This window comes from Cervus elaphus, chromosome X (genome assembly GCF_910594005.1).
Source record: "Cervus elaphus chromosome X, mCerEla1.1, whole genome shotgun sequence".
NCBI classification, from domain to species: domain Eukaryota; kingdom Metazoa; phylum Chordata; class Mammalia; order Artiodactyla; family Cervidae; genus Cervus; species Cervus elaphus.
Window position 1 is genome coordinate 55,892,200 of NC_057848.1, and position 23,287 is coordinate 55,915,486.

Genomic DNA, 23,287 nt, shown 5'->3' on the forward strand with positions numbered 1-23,287 from the left:
CTTCTCCATCCTGCTCACTCTCCTCAGGATGCACTCAAGGCTACAGACTCACAATGTCTCACACAGTGTGTCCTCCCCCTCACAGGAGACCCTACCCCAGTGTTGACTGGAAGAGGGACCTCATGTCTCTTGGCTCACAACTTCCATTGCTAGAAGGATACTTTGAGGAAGGTAATGAAAGAAGCTTCCCAGGAGGCACTAGTGGTAAAGAACCTGCCTGCCAATGCAGGAGACATAAGACTCGGGTTCGATCCCTGGGTCGGGAAGATCCTCTGGAGGAGGACATGACAACCCACTCCAGTATTCTTGCCGGGAGAATCCTATGGACAGAGGAGGCTGGTGGACTACAGTCAATGGGGTCGCACAGAGTTGGACATGACTGAAGCGACTCAGTGCACACACACAATGAAAGAAACAGTGAGGGTGAAAGCTACCAAGTAGGATGCAAAAAGAAGCAAATGCTGACAAGTAAACCTTGCCCATGGATAACTGAAGTATTTATCAAACACCTACTGAATGACAACTGTGGGGCAAGGCAGGAGAAGGAAGCAGAGGTTGGTGACTGATTGTTGATGGCAAAGACTTGCTTTCTAACCTCTGAGAGGCACATCATTAATCAAGGAAACCACTTCACTCGGAGAGCCATCCTGAATGTGCTAATGAGATCGCCCCCTGTTCTAACAGAGACTGTTCTCAGACACCAGAATTTGCAGAATAGCCTTGACTCCACTTTTGTTTACTTGGTAATTATATTATTGCCTAAGTCCACCAATGAGCTACAAATTAAGATTCTGTCTGCACAGGTATTCCCATTCTCATCTTTAAAGGTTTTATTTACCATCACCTATATCCATTAGGATTGTTTTAAAAAAAAATCAAAAGGCAGTAAGTAAGTCTAGAAACATCAAGAACCACTAGTGCTTTGGATCATTTTTCTGGATCATTAAACATCTCTTGGATGGGTGTGTACGTAGGCAGGGTCTGTAAGAAGATTTCCTTTCAAAAAGACTAACAAAATAAAAACTGCCAGTAATGTCATTCCTACCAAAGGAAACTGGAACTCTCCTGTCCCTGGCACAGGCAAATCAGAGAGAGAAAGAGGTGATGGCTGTACCTCTATTCTTTTCGCCATATTAACAAAATTAACAGACAGCATTGTCTGAACTGGAAAGAGACTTGATAACATGTGTGCACACTTGTGCATGCATGTAGTTTCAGGGGTTTTGTGGAAGTCAGTGATTGTAGGGCAGCTGATGACTCTGAGTCCCTCCTCTAAGAACGGGACCTTAGCCGGGCTTCATGTCTAATCTCCACCTGCAGCCCCTGGGACTGTGCTTACCACGTGCTCTCAGCTTCTCCCTTGTTCTGCAGGCTCATGATTCCTTGCTCCCCTGGGCTCCTCTGATTTGGCTCCCTCTAGAGTCCATTGTTCATCAGGAGAATGCAGGGCCATCACACAGGTTTGATTAGACATTGAATCTCTCTCTCTGATGGGATATTTCTTCTTGCAGAAAGCACTTCCCACTGAAGGACCCACAGCTGGTGCTCCCATATCCCTTGGGGATGAAGTGAGGCTCCCTTCACTTCTATCTGGCAGCTCAGGTGGAGGCTCTGGCCTGGCCACCTTCCTGCTGGTTCTGCTCTTTCTTTTCTACTAGTAAGTATTGAACCTCCCCCTCCTATTCCTTTCTAGTCACACCGGATCACAGCAATTAGTTGAGGCTGTCACTCAAGTGGCCAACATGGCTTCCTCTAAGGAAAATAAATCACCCCATTTAGCCACATTCATATAGTCAACTGTTTCCTTTTAATTTGAAAATTGATGACAAAATATAATACAATGGTCACAAATTGCTCACACTATCCCCAACACTTCCCCAATTCTTACAGTTGTATGGAAGGTCTACCAATAAGCAGAAGCATTATAGCATTTCCCCTGATAAAAGCCTCAGGGCCTAATGGTTCAGAGGGCAGTAGACCCACAAACGTGAACCCCAACATGTGTCCTTTAAAATAACAAGATGGTAACTTTAGTTTTTACCTTTCCTTATTCTCATCTTCCACCAGCTTACCTGAAGTAATTCCCTAGTCAACACTAAGGCGTGGGGATGGCCCCTTTCTGGGTACACTTACTCAGTTGGCCAGTAATGTCAACTTTCTTGGCTAGAAAGTTTGCATCCAAATCCCTCTGCGTGAGCCATGGGAACTGCACAAAGCTCTGGGGTGAGGTGGGAATGGCTGTCTTGTCCATGTGTTAGCCTGAACCACCTGGTCTGTGTCTGGGAGAAAAGTGCTATTATAGTGAGCTTTGGTTCCTTCAGCTTCCCTATGGCATTTGATCTCTAAAAGAGGAGATCAAGGCATGAAAGCAGATTGCTTGTAGCTAAGAGCAAGATAGAATGGAAAGAATCAGGGGCCCTTTCATGACCCTACCCAACTCATTGTCCTCCCCTGCCCTCACTGCCCCACTAACACCAAAGAAAACAAAACATAACTAGCTGAGATTCTTTCAAGATGTAGGTGACTACTACTTTTGTGACTGGTTATTTGCACAATTCAGCAGACATATTTGTCATTGTTTAAATACCTTCTTACTGGGCTAAAAACAAGTTAATGAGCAACTGAAAATGCTACCCTGGGGATGAAAAAAGAGGGAGCACATTATAGTGAAATTTGTTGGCCAGAACATTGGGAATTTAATTTATAATTTTAGCTGTAGGCTTTTGATGAATAAAATTCACTTATGACCCCATGGTACCAAATAATATTAATAATGTTACCCTAAATGGGTAATTGCTTTACAGTTTATAAAGTATTTTTATATTCATTATCACATGTGTTTCATTCAATACCTTATGAAGTGGGCAGATCAGGAAATATTTTATTATTTTTGCATATGAGGAATATGAGGCTCAGAGAAGTTGAGTGATTTTGTCCAAGTCCAACACTGGGAGGTAACAGCAGAACTGAGACTCAGTTTGTCTGACTCCATACATGAAATGCCCTCCTTCCCGTGATATCTCAAGCTTCAGCAGCCTAAAGGGTAGGAGAATGTCCCGTTCACCCATCAGATGGGACCTACCTCCCAGGGTAAATGACAGGGGGTCCACTTATACTGAGATCTCATGGTTGAGGGACTGATATCCCAAGGAAGAAGGTTGAAGGGAGTCACTACAGGATCTTAGCTGGGAATTTCAGAAGTGGATTACTTAGTGGTTAGCAACCTTCAACATAAGTGCCAAAGATCTGACTGCAGGGTTTCCAAGGAGTGCAAAGGAAGTGAGATCAGGTCATTCAAACTATAGACTACATTGTGGGAACACTGCCATAATCTATTCCTGGGCTTGTTACCAGCAGGGCAGTATAAATCCACATATATTTTGAGCTCTGAACAGGACTCGAACACTTTTCCATTAAAAAATCCGAGGACATTTCATTCTCCTACAAACCCTGTACTCATTCTTCAGCAGGCAATATGATTTGTTCTAAAGTGTGAAAAATTTGCAGATGTTACCCACGATCAAAGGCCCATTTTAGAGTTCCTCCATTAATTTTACCCTTTTCAGCAAACCACCCAGTCAATGAATTTATTAAAACACGTGACTACCAGCCCACATCTGTGAGGGTTTGATTTGACAGTTCAGAAGAACAGTTAAGCCAATGAAGCATCCTTCCCTTATTCTATGTGCACAAGCGTGTTAGGAAACAGAGTATAAGGCTACATTGGATCCACTTAAAGAAAAAGAATGAAAATCATTGGCTTAAAAATATTTTCCAATCTCTGTTTTTAGAAAGAGGAGAGTCATTGTTCTTTTGCTTCCAGATTGTAAAGTAACTACAGGGAGGGACTATGGGGTACGGAGACTCATGGGGCTCACAGCTTCTCTCCAGAACTGCTGGGAAGGGGTGACTGGAAGGGGTGGGGAAGCAGACAGCTTCTGTCCCTCCCAACAGCTGGGGAAGACAGAGATGAATGGCAAAAGGGACCTGCTGAGACTTGGATTTTACCTTCACTTCCAGTCAGGGAACAAGTGTCAAGTTTTCTCTTTCCAGTCCTCACACTGACAGGAAGAGACTGAATGTTTCTTGAGGGCAAATATTTCCACAAGAAACACTGGTTGAGTATGGCAGGAAACTGCCCTTTGGTTCTAGTACTGGTTCAAGTCCTAGGCCCGAGGTATGTTCCACGAACTGTTCTCCACGCTGCCACCAACCAGCTGAAGCCCCTCTGCCTCCCATGGAGCCACAAGGAATGTTCCTATATTCTATGATCTGTTTCTGCTTTCCTCATCCAAAGAAATCAACTTTCGCAGTATCCATTCTTTGGCCCAGCTTGAGACAAGAGTATCTTTGTTTTCTGACTCGCTGTTATAAAGATGTTAGGCTCGCCAGCATGCTTTGGCTGTACCCACAGAATAGCACAAGCTGGAGCAAGAAGAGGTCCAGGGAGGACAGGGGTGAGGGAGTGGCAACACAGATGTCTCTGAGACAGGTACTTCTTGCTGGGAGTTTTTCTGTGAGCATAACTTTCAATTGTGTTTCCAACAGCAGGTATGCACATGTGCATACCTACATGTGTGTGTGTGTGTGTGTGTGTGTGTACATGTGTGCGCATGGGCATGTGTGTGTGTTTTCTCTGTGGGTGAGACTTGGCGGACAGGGAGCAGATGCTTAAGATGCTTAGTCATCATGTCTTGGCCAGGGACACATGGCCAGAGCTTGCAAAGCTTCTCAGGGATCAGCCCCAGCCAAAGCTCTGGGAGTCGCCAGCTACCCAAATAGCTTACAATAAGAGCTTTGACAAGGCCAAAAACTAGGAACAATGCTGATGGCAACCTGGCAACAAAACAGTCATCTTATTGCACCAAGTTCATCATGGATGATCTATCTTTGGAAGGGAGTCTGAACATGGGTGTTCAATGCGAGTGCTTTATAACTCATTCGCTAAATTCAATCTTTTCAGAAAATACATGCTGAACTAGGGTTGCTGAGAAAGCCAAAGAACTTCCAGAGACTTTGGAATAATAACAACAGTCTTCTGGTTGTTATAAATATTTGTAGAGCTTCATAGGTTACAAAGCACTTTCATACTTATTATCACATTTGATTTTCACAACCACCCATTGAGGTAGGCAAGTATGATTATCCCCATTTTATAGCTGGAGAAACTAAGGCTCAGAGCAGCTACATAACTTGCTCAAGGTCCCACTGTAGTAAATATGCTAGGACTAGAACCGAAGTATCCTAACCTATCACAGAGATGATGGGCCTTGGGCCTCTCTTATACTTCTTAGAATACTTAGCCCAATGCAGGGACATGTGAGTGGCTTCTTGGATGCTTCAAGTATTAAGCCTAAATGCCACAAGAGTTCAATTAGAAGGTGGTAACACTGACCCGATGGACATGGGTTTGAGTAAACTCCGGGAGTTGGTGATGGACAGGGAGGCCTGGCGTGCTGTGATTCATGGGGTTGCAAAGAGTCGGACATGACTGAGCAACTGAACTGACTGACCGAACAACTGTAAACAAATCACCTAGGGATTGTGTTAACATGACCTTCTGATTCAGTAGGTCTTGAGGTGGGGCCTAAGATCCTGCATTTCTAACAAGCTCCCAGCTGATACAGATGCTACGACTTCATGGACCCCACTTGGAGCAGCATGGGGTAAGGGGAGATTGCAGAATGTCAGTTACCTGGTTTTAGTTACCTTTTATGGGTCTTAAATAAACCAAAAAAATAAGGCGATTAATTCTGATCTACATTTGCAGGCTCTTGGAGTTCCCATAGGTCAGTAGCGACAGCAACATACCAGGTGCTTGAACAGTAGGTAACATTTTTGGAGTGTTTACTAGGTCCAGACCCTGTGCCAAGTGCTTTGCATGGATTATTTTATTTAACAGCCACAACACTATGAAACAGGCTGAGAAAGGAGGTAACCCTCCAAAAGGAAAACATATTAGGCTTGTTTTGAGAAGTGAAAGAAATAAGTCAGCTGCAACTGTGGGTAAGAAGACACCGTTTAGTGGTCATCTCAGCAGCAATTAAATTCAACTAGCGGAAAGAAGGGTCAGACTCCAAATTCAGAAAGAAGAATTATAGAAAAAAAAGAGAACACTTGGGAAACTTTAGGATGAAGACTTTTAAAAGTGAATATAGCACAGAAGGCCTGGATACTGCTCAGAACTTCTTATGAGCATCCTGGCCTACAAGTGTGCCGAGGGGCCAGGTGTGGGCAGCCCTTGGTAAGAAGCCTGGCTTGTCTGACTGGAAAAGCCAAAGGAGCTAGTGTAGAGAAAACAAGATCTGCTTTAATGTGTAAATAGCTCAGGAGAAGAATAGAACACAAGGAATCTGCATGGTCAGAAGAAGGTGTCCCTGAAAGACTCCAGTAAGCATGTTGCCAGGGACTAAAGCCAAATATACGAATATCATCACAGACTGTTGGCACTAGCATGGCCAGCGAGAGATGTCTGGGCATTCTCTTCATTTTACAAATGGAGAAACTGACTTCTCAAAAGAGGAAGGGGCTTGCCCCAGGACACATGGGAGTTAGAAGCAAAGCCAAGAATAGAAGCTCAGTGTCCTGCACTTCCTCCAGTGCATCAAAAGATGGGAATAAGTGAGCCAGGGAAAGCAGCCAGTAGGACTGCTTGCTGGCTGGAGTGCAAAAGAACTGTTTGGGGACAAAAGGGAGACAGAAGAGAGTCTGAACATACTCTGAGCCTTGTTTTTTTATTTTCAAGTTGTCTTTTGGAGGAAGGAATTTGGAAGCTCTAAATGAGATAGAGGTAAACGCACACAGTGTTCCAAGTCTAGTTGACTAAGTGGATGTTGATGAATCACCAGGATCAGATGGCATCTACCCAGATTTTGGGTAAAATTGTGTAATAGCTGACCAAAGTGTATAGCTTGTTGTTCCAAATAGCTATTGTGCCACGAGCCTGGCAGACTGCCAATGAATCTCCTCTTCATGAGAAGCATTTCAAAGGGGACCCAAGGAACTCCAGGCAGGTAGGATCACTGAACATGTTAGGCAAGTGTACCCTATTGGGAGTAAAGCATCATTTTTCCTGTAAATTAAATTAACCACCATTTGTGTAGCATTTTACAGTTGACAAAGCACTTAGGGTTAATCATGCCTAACTAATTGACTAGAATTCTTTGAGAGGATAAATGTGCATTTGGACAAAGGGAAACCAGTAGATGTAATCTATTTATATTTTTAAAAGGTCCTTGACAAGGTCCCACACCAAACACTCTTTAAAAAAGTTAAGTCACCATGGAATCATGGAATTGCACTTTGAAATGGATAGGGAAGTGGCTTATAGGCAGGAGAGCAAGAGGAGGGATAAACAGGGACTTTTGCAGAAACACGAACAGTGGTGTGTACTAAGGATCAGCATGGGGACCAGTTACTAGTTTGCTGAGTCATCTAAGCAACCTTTAGCTGACCAAAAGCTTTTCAGGGGGAGCAAAATGCAAAGCAGATTTGTCCAATAAATGGCCTCTGAAAGCTGACTACCTGGCTCTGAATCCTGACTTTGACCTTAGCCACTGCATGACCTTAAGCAAATTACTCTACCTCTTCCGGCATCAGTTTTCTCATCTGTAAAGTGGGAATAATAGTGGTGTTGTGAAAATGACATGAGGCAACGTGTGTGAATTTCTGGCACAGCACTTGCAGCATGGTAAGTGTCCAATAAACAAACCCTTCTATGAGTTTTACTTATTATGTTTACTCAACATTCTTTCTGTAGGATGCCAGGCTCTGAGTGACCATGTTATGCCTTAGGAATGGAACTTGGGAGCCAGTGCAGACTATTTCTTGAAAGTATTGGCAGAATTTGTTTTAGTAATTCAGAGGGCAGAGATAAGTATACAATGAGACGGTTGTGAAAGATTTCATTGAAGGAAATGAACAATTACGGAGCACCTAGTATGTTGCAGATACTGGGACAGATGCTTCACAAACTTCTTCCCTTGATTTGATCCTGAACTAGTTGCTTAATGATGGATGGATCAAATGGATCCCCTTTTGATGGATGAGAGAATGCAGATTTAGCTAGGAGGCTAAGAACTGACCCAGGTCCTGCTAGCTCATAAGGAATAGAGCCAGAATTCAAATACAAGTTTACTCGACCCCTAAAAATATTTTCACTGCATAATACTTGAAATTCACTTTCAGAGATGGGTGTAATTCAATAGAAAATAAAAGGGTATGTACATAGAAATAAAGGTGGGGAACATTTGAAGACAGAAATAAGAACAGTATGTCAATTCATGCTCCTGGGGGATGAGTATGGTTTGTTCTTTCCGAAGTGTAGGGTTGCTGTGGGGCTAGTGGTGGGAAATGACACTGGAAGGATACTTTAGGCTAGACCAGAAAGCCCTCAGAACTCTGCTAAGGAGTCTGAGCATAACCTTCCAGGCAACGGGGACAGGATGAAGGTAGCTGAGCTAGGAAGAGGTAGGAGATGCTTTAGAAAGATTAACCTGGCAGCTATACAAGGTGAATTTGGTGGAATCTTCTGCCTGGGTCTCTGATTCTTTGTTCTCTAATCTGTTAGCCTAAGGCTCTCAATACTCCTGGCTTAGCCTAGAAGCCTGGAGACCACTTACGATGTGATCTTAGCATATGCACAGGTAGGGGATGTGAGGAAAGGAGGATAAAGGAAACAGTGAGAGAAACGGAAAAAAATGATAAATCATCTACAGAGATTTGGTGCCCAACCGTATATGAAAGGCAAGGGAGACGAGTCAAAAATGACTTCAGTTTTAAGCCTCAGTGACTGGGATAATGGTGGTGGCATTAGAAAAATAATGATATTAAGGGAGGAACCAGTTTGAGATGGTCTATTGTTAAGTTTGATTTATGATACATAGAGTTAGGGGTAATGGTGAGAAAGTCAGGAAGAAGGAAGCTAGTAAGCAGCTGGAGATCTGGCAAGGTAGCTCAGGAGACCAGTGAAGACTGGAGGTAATGATTTTATGAGTTATCCCCACAGTGGTATAATACTTAAAGAATGTTCACTGCAGCATTAACCACAACAGCCAAGAGGTAGAAACAAGCTAAATGTCCACTAATGGCTAAAGGAATAAAGTAATCATAGGACAGGCATACAGTGGAACATTATTTAGCCTTAAAAAGAGGGAAATCCTGTAGTCATACACTACAATGTGGATGAAACTTGAGGACATCATGCTGAGTGAAATAAGCCAGTCATAGAAGGCTACGTGACTCCACTTCTATGAGGGAGCTAAGTAGCCAAACTAGATGCCGAAAGTCAAATGGTGGTGCCAGGGACTGAGGGAGGGGGAAAGGGAAGTTAGTGTTTAATGGGGACAGATTTTCAGTCATACAAATGAAGACGTCTAGAGATCTGCTGTACATCTGCATATTATTATTAATAACAATACTGCACCCTTAAATGTTTGTTATGAGGGACTTCCCTGGAGGTACAGTGGCTAAGACTCTGTGCTCCCAAGGCAGGGGGCCCAGGTTCCAACCCTGGTCAGGGAACTAGATCCTATATCCCACAACCAAGGGTTCACATGCTGCAACTAAAGATCCTACACGCCACAATGAAGATCAAAATTCTTGTGTGCTGCAATTATAGACTTGGTACAGTAAAAAAAAATATTTGAAAAACTTTGTTAAGAGGGTAGATTTCATGTTAGATTTTTTTGCCAGAATTAAAAAAAAAAGAACTTACAGAAATCATTAAAAAAAATGAAATAGCCAAAGTAAATAAGATACATATTTTCTCTGGAGAAGTGAGAAAACATAGAAGCTTAAGAAGAGACTCAGTTTCACGACAGCATTAGAAAGAAACAAGGAAGGAAAGAGGCTGAAACAGAAAGAGGAGCTTGTAGGGTCTCAGAGGTCACGGGCAATAGGATTTCAAGGAGAAGGCTGTGCATTGCAGAAGGAGGAACGGACACCAGAAGTCTTAAGACCCAAGTTGGATTTCTAGCTCTTTCATTTAGATGAATCTCATTTCTTCTCTGAGCCCCAATTTTCTTGTATTTATACAGTACTTTATCTCTCTGTATAAATGGAAACAAGAATGCCTATCCATATGAAAGCATTTTGTACATCGGGCTAATCGAAACAAATGTGGCTTGAGAAAAAATACTTTTTGTTATGGTTGTTTTGCCGTCTTGGCAGCATCAGCTATTTTTCTTCTACTTGTTTTCATGTAGCTGTACAGTTATGTAGCATAGCCTACCAGTGTTAAACTACTAGTGGGAAAAACCAAATATGACATTCTAAGAGGAGAAGGTCACCTAATGTCTTTTCTTCAAAAGTTACCCCATCGTTGGTTTTTCACTAGGCTCTCAAGATTGCATTTCTTTTTGCATCTCTTTTTATAACTGAGAAGAACCAAGGAAATTTCCAGTAGGAAACAAAGCCAACTGATTTAAGTCAGTTCATTTTAGACAATGAAAAACAGAAAGTTAGGTCCAGAGATTTTTTTTAAAAAGCTACCTGAAAATTTCATTTTTCTAAAGTGTCGCCTTTCCTTGATGGCATTGTGTGTTACAAAGATTTTAGTGAAGTTATAAAGAGCAGATTCAATTGATATTTCATTCCCAAGCATCACCATTTTAGCTCAGATTTGAACCAGCACTAATCACTTACCTGCAAGAAAGCGGAGCTGGTTCTTCACTTTCATCATTCCATCGCCAGAGCCTCCGATGCACTCATCTTCATCATCGCCACAGTCTCCACTTTCAAGCCCTTCCTCATCAAGGTTTTTATCCAGAACTCTGCCTTTGGGTACAGACATGGTCCTCAGGAGCTGAAAGAAAACAACCAGGATTGCAGCAACTTTTTATATTTCTCAGGTAGGTCTAAGACAGTGTGTTGTTAACGGGAAGCATTTTAAAGTGGACTTTTTTTTTTTCCATTTATTTTTATTAGTTGGAGGCTAATTACTTTACAATATTGTAGTGGGTTTTGTCATACACTGACATGAATCAGCCATGGATTTACATGTATTCCCCATCCCGATCCCCACTCCCGCCTCCCTCTCTACCTGATCCCTCTGGGTCTTCCCAGTGCACCAGGCCTGACATTTTAAAATGTGAAAAAGAGCTACACAGAAAGTTTTTTTTTTTTTTTCCAGTGGGTTTTGTCATACATTGATATGAATCAGCCATAGATTTACACTTATTCCCCATCCCGATCCCCCCTCCCATCTCCCTCAGAAAGTTTTAAAAATCATTTTCAAACTCATATAGACATACATTGCTTGTACTCTTTAGAGCTGCATACTTCTGGACCTTTCCATAGCATTTGACATGATTCTCCACTCTTCCACTCTACTTCCACCACTAGTAGCCAGAATGAATATTGTATCAGAACTTTCCTATGTCTTAAGCCTCTGTGGGAGAAGTCACTGATGAGGAACTTAAGCCGGGATAGGCAAAGCATATTTATAGGCTGAGAGAACACCAAGTTCAGAAAAGATGCCTATGAAAGCCCACTATATCTATATTTACATTCACTTAATTAAAGCAGCAAATGCATCCCACCACATGAAGAAAATGGCAGTGATATTTTATATACATTTGGATGAATACTTATAATTGATTGTTTCATACTATGCCCTGACCACTTGAAAAACTTAAAAAATATCTCCATCTTCTACAGTTTCAATAAGATGCTTTGAAATTCATTCTGTTTTATTGTAGATCATATACCTAATAATAGGCATGCCTGTTTTGCTCTGCAGTATCTGGCCTTTCAGTCACATAGTCAATGCCCTTTTAATTTTAGGGTGACTTCCACCTCCCAAAAGTCTCACCACAGACTCAGAAGCCCAGCTCACAGCATGAGTGTGGTCTACTGAGGGCAATTTTATTTTTCCTCACCATCTCTCTCCAAGGCTGTATTCTAATACCCTCTATTCCTACTGTAGCTTCTGCCCCACCATCCATGTTTAGTCCTACATATCAGCCCACCTCCTATTTTAAATAATGGACAACAAAAGATGTGGATATGCAGAAAGTGAGACTTTTGGAATTGCAGAACAGGTATCTAAGAAAAGAAACGCACAGGCACATTTTGGTTTCCGTGGCTTTCACTGTCTGTGTTCACTGTCCCTGCAAAATATACTTTTCTGCTCTCCACCTGTGATTTAGCTGTTACACCATGATCTACTTGGAACAAGCTATATACCATAGAGAAATGTGACTCTGCAGGTTTGTTTCTCTTTCTAAGCAAAGAAACAAAAATCCACAACAAAGCTGGTTCTTTCCTGGCCAACAGCCTCTAATGGTATCAGTGAAGCCAACCTCTCTATCATCTTCTACTCCAGCACCGTCTCCACCATCAAACTCTAAACACATTTCCTTCTCTGCCCTTTCCCCCATCCTATGCATCTAAACGTATAATATAGACACAAAGGCTGGGATAAGCTAGACCAGCAGTTCTCTAACATTTAGATTTCAGGACCCCTTTGTACTCTTATTGGGAATATCAGGGAACTTTTGATTATACAGTTGTATCTATCAACATTACCATCTCAGAAATTACAACTGAGAAATTAAAAGAAATATTTAAAAACTAATTTAAACCTAACAAATAAAAAACCCATAACATGTTAACATAAATAGCATTTTTAATGAAAAAGAAATATATTTTCCCCTGACATAAAACCATTAGAAGGAAGGCTGGCATAGTTTTACATTTTTGCAAATATCTTTAATATCTAGCTTCATATGATACCTGGATTATCATATTACTTCTCCCTTCAATCTGTTGTTATATGTTGTTTTGGCTGAAACATTTGCAGAAAATCCAGCCTCTCACAGGTATGTAATGGGAAAAGACAGAAGTATTTTATTAAGAGTAGCCTTTTTAGATAATTCTGGATATTTTTCATTGAAACTACATAAAAACTCAACAAGTGAGAAAGGTTACTTGCAATGTTGAATATGAAACCATATAAGTAAACTTTTCATGTTATGTTACATTAAAATCCATTGGTATGTTTTGCATTTTGAATGGGCCTTTTACCCATTTTGTCTCCTCATGCACAGATCATCTGGAAAATATTGGTTCACTGAGCTCTGCAGGTCTCCCAAATGTTGACACCTTTCATTATATGATATTTTAAAAATCACATTCATTAACATCACCTCCAATCTCATTTAAAAAGTCTTTGAAGCATTGGGAAGCTCTCAAGGTCATGGTGATAGATACAAGTTTTCCAAAATTTTAATTTACTCTTTAAAGTTGGAATTTTATCCTTGGCAACAAGCACTGTCAGTATTTCCTTTAACTGTCAGGCTCTCTTTGTTCCTTTCAAACAAAATGTCTAATATTCAAGCCTGCATAACCATAGTTCGTCAGTCATTAAAAAAGGCTAATTTAGCTCATGGCTTAAATAATCTCACAGATGCTTTTCCTTGAGACACATATCAACACAGTTTGTAGCATAAGTACCTTATATCTAAGTCAAATGTCATAACACAGAAAAATTTTTTTAAAGTACACTCAATTGTTAAGGTTTAATATTTTAATCATTTTTACTGCTTTAGCAATGATATTCTCAAGTGGAGTGCCTTTTATTTTCTTGCAAGTGTAATGATTACGAGTATAATTTGGTGTCACTGCCTTGATTCATGCTGTGGTACTGACAGTTGTATTCACTGCTGCTTCTGTACCATCAGTGCAAATATCAGCACAGTGAAAAAGGCAAATAATATTTAGTATTGTTGTGCAAGTCATTTTGACTGTGTGGATCCTTGGGTTTCATGGACTACCAGGGTTCATTAACTATTTGAGTACTACTAACCTAGACGATAATGTCATTTCAGTTTGACCAAACCACCCTAATTTCTTCCATTACCATTATGAAATGTACGGGAAAACTGCTTTTGACATACACGTTTTAGGGTCAATTTTGACAAATACATCTTTCATGTATGTCATGGATTACCTGAATTAGAATTGTTCACATAAGGGGAATCTGTGGTTAGATACAGCTTTGTGGACTTGCTATTTCTCAAGCACATCTCACATCTGTGCCTTTTATTAATCCCTTCAGCAAACATTAATTGAGCACCTAATGTGAGTTGTTTTCATTTCCGTCTATTGAAAGCACTCCATCCTTTCAAGCCAAGTTCAAATGTCACTTCCTTAATAAAGCCTTCTTGGCCACCACAGATGGTCATTATAATTCTCCCTTTCCCTCTTCCAGCACTGCTGCCTGTATCTGTACCTCCCAAATAGCACTTTATGAATGCAGCCTGGTATTATTTATTGTACATGTGGCTTCACTCCACCACCAGACAGTGAATGCCTTATATATCTTTGAACCCCATACCATTTAAGGCAGTGTCTGGTACATAGTTGTTGTTTAGTCACTAAGTTGTAGCCAACTCTTTTGTGACTCCATGGACTGTAGCTTTCCATTTCCAGGCTTCTCTGTCCATGGGATTCTTCAGGCAAGAATACTGGAATGGGTTGCCATTTCCTCCTCCAGGGGATTCTCCAGACCCAGGGATCAAACCCACATCTCCTGCATTGGCAGGCGGGCTCTTTACCACTGAGCTGCCCTGGCACATGATAGGCACTCAATAGCACTTCAGTGCTATTGAACTGAAGCAAAAGGAAGTGGCATGGCATATTTAATTCTCTAAGAGCTACTTCCACAACCTCATGAAAAAAAGGGAAAGCCAAAGCACAGATGAATTATAGAAAAACTTGTAAATGAATAGCTAAAGGCTTTTGGACGACCCTGGCTAAGATCTGTAGCTAATCTTTGAGAGGCTGTTTTCCAACCTCCTGTACAATGCCTCCAGTATTCTCTGGTATTTCAGGTTTTTTTTTTAAGTGCAATTAAAAAAAAAACTTTAAAACTTTGCCAGTGAAATTACTTCTTTAGTTCTTAAATTACTCCCACTTGGGTGACAACTTCAGCATTGAAGAAGGATTACAGCACACTTTCCAACCATATTACATAGACGTTGCTGATGAGCCTAACCCTCACACATTAACAAAACCAATCCAAACCTAGAAAGCTATTGTTAATGCAAAAGTCTTAAAGGACTCTGAAGCACCAGAGTGTTGAAAGAAGGGTAATGTGTCAGAGACGAGGAGTTGCCAGCAAGGACTGTGGATTTAGTACAGCCTGGAATTTGGCACAGAAATCAAATCAGCTAATTACAATTCACAATATTGACCTTTTTGTTCCCTCTCTCACTCTTTACAATGTCTTCCAGACTGAATGCTCACTTTATGAAAGGAAAGTTATGAGGACCTTGTACAGTTAACTTTAGGTGCCTAATGCTTTTGATTAACTGTTTGCCATTTTCAAAGGACAATATCCTATTAGCTTTTGAAAAGTCAGGGCTCAGAATAATGATTATTCATGTTAACTATCTTATTAAAACACTGGTCTGATGATTTTGCTCCACGACCCCACTGAAACATTCACTAAACCTGACATTTCTGCCTTGCGTCATTCGGCCGGCCTTAGCGAGAAGTACATGAGACCTTCCCACTGCGCAGCTTTTTCCATTCTCTACCCTCCTTGCTACTCTGTTGACTCACATGAAACTTTCACAGTTGCTTAAATATACAATCACTTTTTATTTTATGATGTCATATTTTCATTATGTAAGTATTAAAATAGAAAGATGAAAGAAAGGGATATAAGGGGGAAATTCCAATTTCCAAACTTTAAGAACCAGTGTTTGGTTTACGAGGGTAGGGTTTGTTTCTAATGGCTGTGTTTTTACATAGTTGAACTTGCATTTTAGAATTAGACTGACTCGGGTTAGAATCCTGGCTTTTCCCCTTATTCTTTTTTTCCATTTACTAACTTTGCTGCTTAATCTCCCTAAACCTCAAAGTCCTCATCTGTAAAATGAGGAAAATGCCTGTCTCCTAGAATTGTTGTAATGAATAAATGTGATCAGTGTAATTCTTCAAATGTGTTTAAAACACCTACACAGTGCCCTCCAGGGATCTACCAAAATCTACCTAACCATTTTCCTAATTTTGAAAATATTACATTGCTTCTAGTTCTTTTGCTCCTATAAATAAAGATGGACCATCAGGAGTATTCAATAGTTCTTTCCATATTTTGGATTATTTTATTAGTTTCCCATAAGTAGGATTACTGGGTCAAATGGTATGTACCTTTTTATACACCATGAGAGTGAGTCTTCAATTTCCATCTGAATCACCTAGGATGTTTGTTAAAAACTCCAGCTTCCAGGCCCCACCCACAGAGCTTTTAATTGAGTAGGTCTGGGGTGGAGCACAGCCCCACCCTGCCCTGTCCCCACCTTCCTGTGAGTGAACCACAGACCACAGTTTAAGAAGGGCTACTCTGGAGAAGGAAATGGCACCCCACTCCAGTATTCTTGCCTGGAAAATCCCATGGATGGAGGAGCCTGGTAGGCTACAGTCCATGGGGTCACAAAGAGTCAGACACGACTGACTGACTTCACTTTCACTCTGGTGTTACTTCACCTCCCAGAAACCCAGTGAAACCATCTTTGTACAAGAGTCACCTCAGCTCCACAGGTGTCTGAATCCTTAATGCATGTTCTTCAAACCATTTTATTAAAAATCTGATGATTTCCTTTATACTTAGGTATGGACATCATGACCTTTTGTCTTTGTAGTTAATGAAAATACTCTTGTGTAAAGTGAGTGACTTCAGGATTACAAAGGGAAATATTTAAGTTTCCTTGGAACAGGTACTCAGGGTTGTGTGATAAAAGGAAACAAGCCTCGAATAATTACTTAAGAAAATTAGAACCACAGCATAAGAGCAAAAAAGGCTTTCTAGAGTACAGCAATTTCATGTTCTTAAAACCATAACCAAGATAACAAAAGAGCACTGCAGCATGGGACAGTGTGATTTGACCAAAGCTCTTTTCATGCTTGGTTGACAGGAGAACAAAGATCAAACGACATACTTGTTGTTCTTAGGGGGATCAAATATGCTGAAATTAGGCCACAGAGAGCTGCAATTCTTGATCTGCCTATATGGTATAAGTAATGTGCCTCTTGGAATTATCTTGATTGTAAAGATATGAACTTTATCAGCCACACACTTTGCTAGGACTTAACACATGTTCTTTCATGTAATCCTCAAATCCACACTATCAATTTGTATAAACAAGGAAGACTGCCATCCCCATTTCCCATGTCAAGGGAGGCTCAGAGAGGAGATAAGACTAGACCAAGCACCAAGTGATGCTTGGTGCTTTAATGACCAAGCACCTCATTAAAAATAGTCTTCTGCTTCCAAGTCCACAGGTCTTCAAAAACAAAAACAAAAAAACAAAAAACCCCCTATGCTCTCTTAGGTAAAGACAACAACTAATGAGGCCTTCATTCACATTTTCTGCCATCTTGACTCTTTTACCTAAGATAATTTTCAGTTCAATCTCATTTTCTCAGACACTATCCGTGAACTATACCATAATGAGAAAGCCTTCTGTTATTGGCTGGGAGAGCTGGTTTGCGGGGACAGGGGTGGAGGGAAGATAATGACATCAGATGCCTCCTGCTTTTTTCCCAGCCTTGCATCTCCTGCGTCTTAAAGAACCAAACCATCTTATCACAAACACGTTTGTTTTGAAAAGCTTCAGAAAGCTGGTTAGAATAGAATGAAGAATTCCATCACTGCTGCTACATGGCTAAGAGTTTTCTTGACTTCAAGCACTTTAGCATTTTAAAAATAAAGGATAAATAACAGAGTAGATACTACAAATATGGAGCTTAGAACATATATTGAGGATTTAGCTAGTTTTGTCTCTTTTGGCCACTCACATACCTCTCTCTAGGCATTTTTCAAAATATCTGGAATCCAGGTTACCTTTTTTAAAGCTATTGAGCTGGGCTTACAAAACTGATTTTGAACTATTTGGGCGCTCAGTGTTATACAACCTGCAAGGAATGCTTTGGGGGCTCGGCTTTCCATGTCCACAGCAATGTAAATACATGCTTTACTGTTTGCATTTGAGTAGCATAAGCTAATGGGAAACAAATGTAGTGGCTCCAATGAATCCCAGCTTTGGAGGAATGCCATTATTATTTATACGTTGTGCACATCCATGAGACCTAGGGCACGTGACCTCTGTTTGCGTGCACAGTTTCTTTGAACTAATGCACCAAACCACAGCCACAACTAATTGGAAACAATTGCGACTCCACACGTTTGAGGAGAAGCCAGAACCAAAGTGCATAGGGCTAGAATGAATGGCTATATAGGCACTTCACACATTGGAGAGGCAATAAAATATAGCCCTTAAGAGTGGAATCTGACCAGCATGGATTTGAATCTCTACTCAGCGTACTTACTATCTGTGTTACTTTGGGCAAGTCACTCAACCTCTTTGAGTTTCAGTTTCCATGCCTATGAAATAGAGGATAATGCTTCACAGGGCTGTTGAAGATTTAAATTCAATAGTACCTTTCACAGTCCCATGTATCTTTCTTTCATAGAACTTTCCACAGTTTGTAATTATATAGTCCCCTGTTGCACCCCCACTAACAGAAGAAATAACCGTCTGTTTCGATTACCAGTGTGTAGTGCAGTCTTTGGTACAAAGTAAGCATTTCCTAAATAGTCATTAAATGGATGAATGAATAAATAGAAGAATGGGTATAAAGTGCTTAGCACATTGCCTGGCAAGGCTCAAATGTGTTAACTCCGTTGCTGAGGTTGATGGTGATGATCTTAAAGATGAGGAAAGGGAGGAAGAGGAGAAGCACTAGCCACCATGAAGAGCTTATTACAAATGGCTTGTGAAGCAAAACAAATAACACTCTATGGCCAAATACTGAAGCACCAGGATAGAGGGTGGGTGAAATTTTTTTGAGTCTGGGGAAAGCCTTCTGGATGCTCCCAGGAAGATAAGGGTCTGTGCACTAAGGATGCATGCAGAGAGAGAAATGTGCAGTAATAAATAGCAATGGGACCTGTCAGAGGCTGTGTTTTCATGTGCTGTCAAGTCAGAAGGCCACCCATGCCCGGATACACTCTTGCCTGGGCATTGCTTCCACTTCTGCCTCTTACCCACAGCACATGCTTTCTCTACCACTTTTAGCTTCCCTGATTCTTACTTGATGTTTGTTAATGTAGAGTGGAAACGTGCGAAAATAAGTCCTCCCAATTCAATAAGTACCTGGAGAGTAAAACAAGCCAGGATGTGAGAGAAGCAAACTTGGGATGAAATTAAAACAAAACAAAACAAAACAAAAAACTATTCCTGTGGGGCTCCCTCCCAGTGGTAGAAATGGTTCTCTGCAGTTTTAGGAAACTGTCCACTGCCTTAAAATAAAAATATCTAAAATAATATTACTAATAGCTTAGAACTGTAGAGTTTTATACTTTTCCAAGAGGAGGCAAAGCATGGTGGTTAAAAAGCTCACTCTAGAGAAAGAAAACTTGTATTCAAATCTAGACTTCATCATTTACTAGCTTTGTTACTATAAGCAAGTTATTCTTTCACCTCTCTGGGTCTTATATTTCTTATCTATAAAATGTGTTTAATAATACCTATTCCTATCTCCCACATTGCATTATCATGGGGATAAAATGATGTGATCCATGTAAAGCACTAAGCTTAGTATCTGGCACATAGTAAGTGGTTACACAATAGTGTATTAACTTTTATATTAAAATAATACATTTATAAGATCTGAATCTCTGAAGAGGATGAATTCTGAATTTTTGGCTCCAGTTAACAGTCAGCTATGGCCTGGGTAAGACTTGTTCTGGGGAACACTTGTTGTTTAGTCGCTCAGTCATGTCTGACTCTTTGCAATCCTATGGACTGTAGCCCACCAGGCTCCCCTGTCCATGGAATTGTCTAGGCAAGAATAACGGAGTGGGTTGCCAATCCCTTCTCCAGGGGATCTTCCCAACCCAGGGATCGAAGCCATGTCTACTGCATTGGCAGGCAGATTCTTTACTACCGGGAAGCCTATAAGCTCTCAATAAATCTTAGTTATTGTGTCATTACTATCAGCATTTCATTGTTTTTATAATTAAAGGTGTTTCTATTTTCTCAGTGGATCCATCCTGCACCCCTGTAAGGCAGCAGGGCAAGTATTATTAGGTTCATTTTCATAAATAAAGAACTTGGAGCTGAGGGAGATGTGAGGCAATGTACTCATTTTACCTTGAAAAAGTTCAAGTGTAGGTACTTTAAGGTGGTTAGGATTTGGAACGGGGCCAGGGAGGAGGGCTTTTGCACTCCAGCGTTCAATTCGAAAGGGTATGGCCCTGGGACTAGCACAGTTCCTGACACATAACAGGTGCTTAGGAAATGCTTGGTGATCGAAAGAATGAATGAACCAAAGGGATAACAAAATAAACAAGCAATTTATTCATCGAATTTTGGTTCTCTCAATCTCCCTCTCTTCAACCCTGGCCTGATAAGCCATTGCTATTGCTTTCGCATGGTTTTAGCTGATTCCTGCCAGGGAACCCTGGATATACTGAGGCTAGACAGATGTACAGATACCCTGAATGACTGACTGCCAGCAGGTCCTCTACTCCCCCCTGGCTGAGGGAGCCCCCTCCTCTGATAAAGTGGGATAAAGTGAAAGAGGAAGGCAGGAAATTAATCTTTTTAAGCAAATGAGCCAACTAATTGAAAGGATGTAGCCAAAACCAACCAAAGCACTAGGGCTGAACATGGATCCTTAAGGCCACCTGGTGAGCCTCTCCCAATCCCCAGATGAGTCTTCTGTTTCTGGATTAGTTGGCCTAATGGGTGCCAGTTCTGTGCTCTGTAATGACCTCTGTTAGTGTCTCTAGCATTACTAGAACAAATCTCATTTTAGGGGTCCAAAAGCCACACACACACAGTTCTGGTTCTAAGGCTGGAGTCAAGGCTGGCCTAGCCTCCAGGAGCTGGCCAGATTGAGCCGATTTGCCAGTGTGGCCGCAAAATGCAAATACAGCAGGGTAACCTTTCAGGCCGCCAAGTCCAGTTTTCCTCAGAAGGCATTTGACCCTGGCCACCACCATTGTTGAAGATGAGTGACTTTCTGGCTCCATGTCAGTTTTAAATTGCGAAAAGTCTCAGGGATGAAATATATCATTTTTTTCTGGAACAAAAGCTTATTTTGAAGACATCTGTGAAACCCCATAGCCCTACTTGGTTTCCAAAGGAATCACCTTGTTAGATGTTGGAGGGCCACTGACGGAGGGTAAAGATCCCAGGGTGAGAGTATACTAGGATATCACGTTTCCTCAGAGAACTGAGGTTATACAGACATGACCTGCACATTCACTGTTGTCCTAGTGTATAAATGGGATTCATTCCAAATAGATATTTTGTGGTTATACTTTTGGGAAATGAGAATTCTTGCCTCTAAAAATAACCTCTGTGAATGAACCACAGCAGCTATGTCATCAAGCACAGGGCTTTAAGAGTCAACCTCAATGGCCGGAGTAGAGGGTTCACTATCTTTCAGAAGGAGGCCCACCAAGGGTTAGTGAGATGCCTCTAGTTTTCCTGTGAGAGCTTCCTGCCTTTAAAGGTGAGGTCTAGATCAGGGTTGATAAATAGGTTTTCAGTGAAAACCGTTTTCCTTCTCTGGTGTACTCTTAGAAAAATATGAATTTCAAATATGCTTCAGATAATTAAGGCTGCATTGTATTATTCTGAAGCGTAATAAATGGCCTGGTGTCTCCGATACAAGTAAATTAGCTGAGACTTGATGAAAAACTAGATTCTGAGTTTCTAGTTATTCTTTCCTTGGAAATCATAGAGCTTTAAACTCTTCCCTTTCCAAGTTTTAGGCTGTAGATTCCTAAGAGGGAAGGAGGCTCCCATAGGAAAGAGAAAACATGAGTAAAATTTTTTTATTTTTTATTTTTTTAGTGACTAAATATGCCATTAATCATATCTAATCACATACTTTTAAAGGTTGAAATAAATGAATCAAAAGAATGGTGCTCTTCAACAATGTTCATAGCAGCATTATTCACAATAGCCAAGACATGCAAGCAACCTAAATGCCCACTGACAAACGAATGGATAAAGAAGATGGGGTAATACATATATATATATATATACACATACATACATACAAAGGCATGTTAGTCATTAAAAGAATGAAATAACACAAAATGTACCAACATAGATGAATCCATAGATTACCATATTAAGTGAAGTAACCCAAAGACAGATATCATATGATATCATTTATATGTGGGATGTAAACTAAGATACAAATGAACTTATTTACAAAACACAAATACTTTTAGAAATTCCACCTGCAGAATTTTCTGCTGGGTTGATTGTATATACTTATGAAATAGCTGCTACTTAGCATTTGGCTAAACTATCCTTCACACTCACCTTTCATCCCTTAAATAAAACACTCACTCAGTTAGTATATGGAAATACTTGCCACTTGGTAGCACATCTTAGATTAATTTCACTTCTCTGAAGCACATAAGCAGAGTTTGAGTCTAGTACAGATATAATCATTTTCATCCCTGTCTGGGTTTCTCTAATCATTGCTTCTTATTCTTAAATTCCAAATCTCATCAAGCATTTCTCCTATTGGCTCTGCCTAGGAATCTATTTCACAGACAGGCCCCTTGTTTTTCCTAAAAAGCTCATTACGATTTAACCACAAGGTTTGGGAAGAGCACCATGTAGCTAAGTCCAGCTAATTTGTACTCATTGTTGGGCAGAGCTTGATTCTGTGCTGTTTTGGTGATGTATATGTCCCAGAGATTATGATGAATTATTTTCATTGTTGGCTCTTTGGTGGATGGGGTATATACATTTTGCTTGCTACTAGAACTGAAGAGCTTGGCTGGCTATCTTACCTGAGTTCCTTCTCTATTTCACACAACTATTTGGTGATGATGGTAGTGGTAGAGTAGCAGGAATAGGAGAATGTAAGTGTGGGAGGAGAAAAGGACAGTTTATGACAGGCTGCAGCCAACACATATTTATAATTTCACCTTTATTTCTTTCTCTTCATTGAGCTCAGTAAGTAAGAATGGCTATATCAGTTCTAACATGGACTTCTCCACCATCTTCTGAGACTCTTTTTAGTCATATTAACATTTTGTTAAAGAAACACCTGTTTCCCTCCCCCACAATGTTTAACCTCTTTTGATACAGCAGGTAATATGCACACATTCTGAACATCCTGTTTATTCAACACATTTCTGGATACAGCCATGGTAATTTTTATCTTTGAAGAAATTAGCTCACATGCCCATGCAACAGGTAAGGAGATGGTTGGGAAGCAGAGAACTTACCTCTCAGAGAAT

General features: G+C 40.7%; 1 protein-coding gene across 1 annotated transcript in view; it reads right to left on the minus strand.

Moving 5' to 3' along the window:
* The window catches only part of GPC3 (glypican 3), a 449,637-nt gene that overhangs the window by 50,673 nt on the left and 375,677 nt on the right, over positions 1-23,287 (minus strand). The window contains exon 7 of the mRNA XM_043897216.1: positions 10,645-10,804. Within this exon, the coding sequence (XP_043753151.1) occupies positions 10,645-10,804 (160 nt within the window). The remainder of the gene's footprint in view (positions 1-10,644; positions 10,805-23,287) is intronic.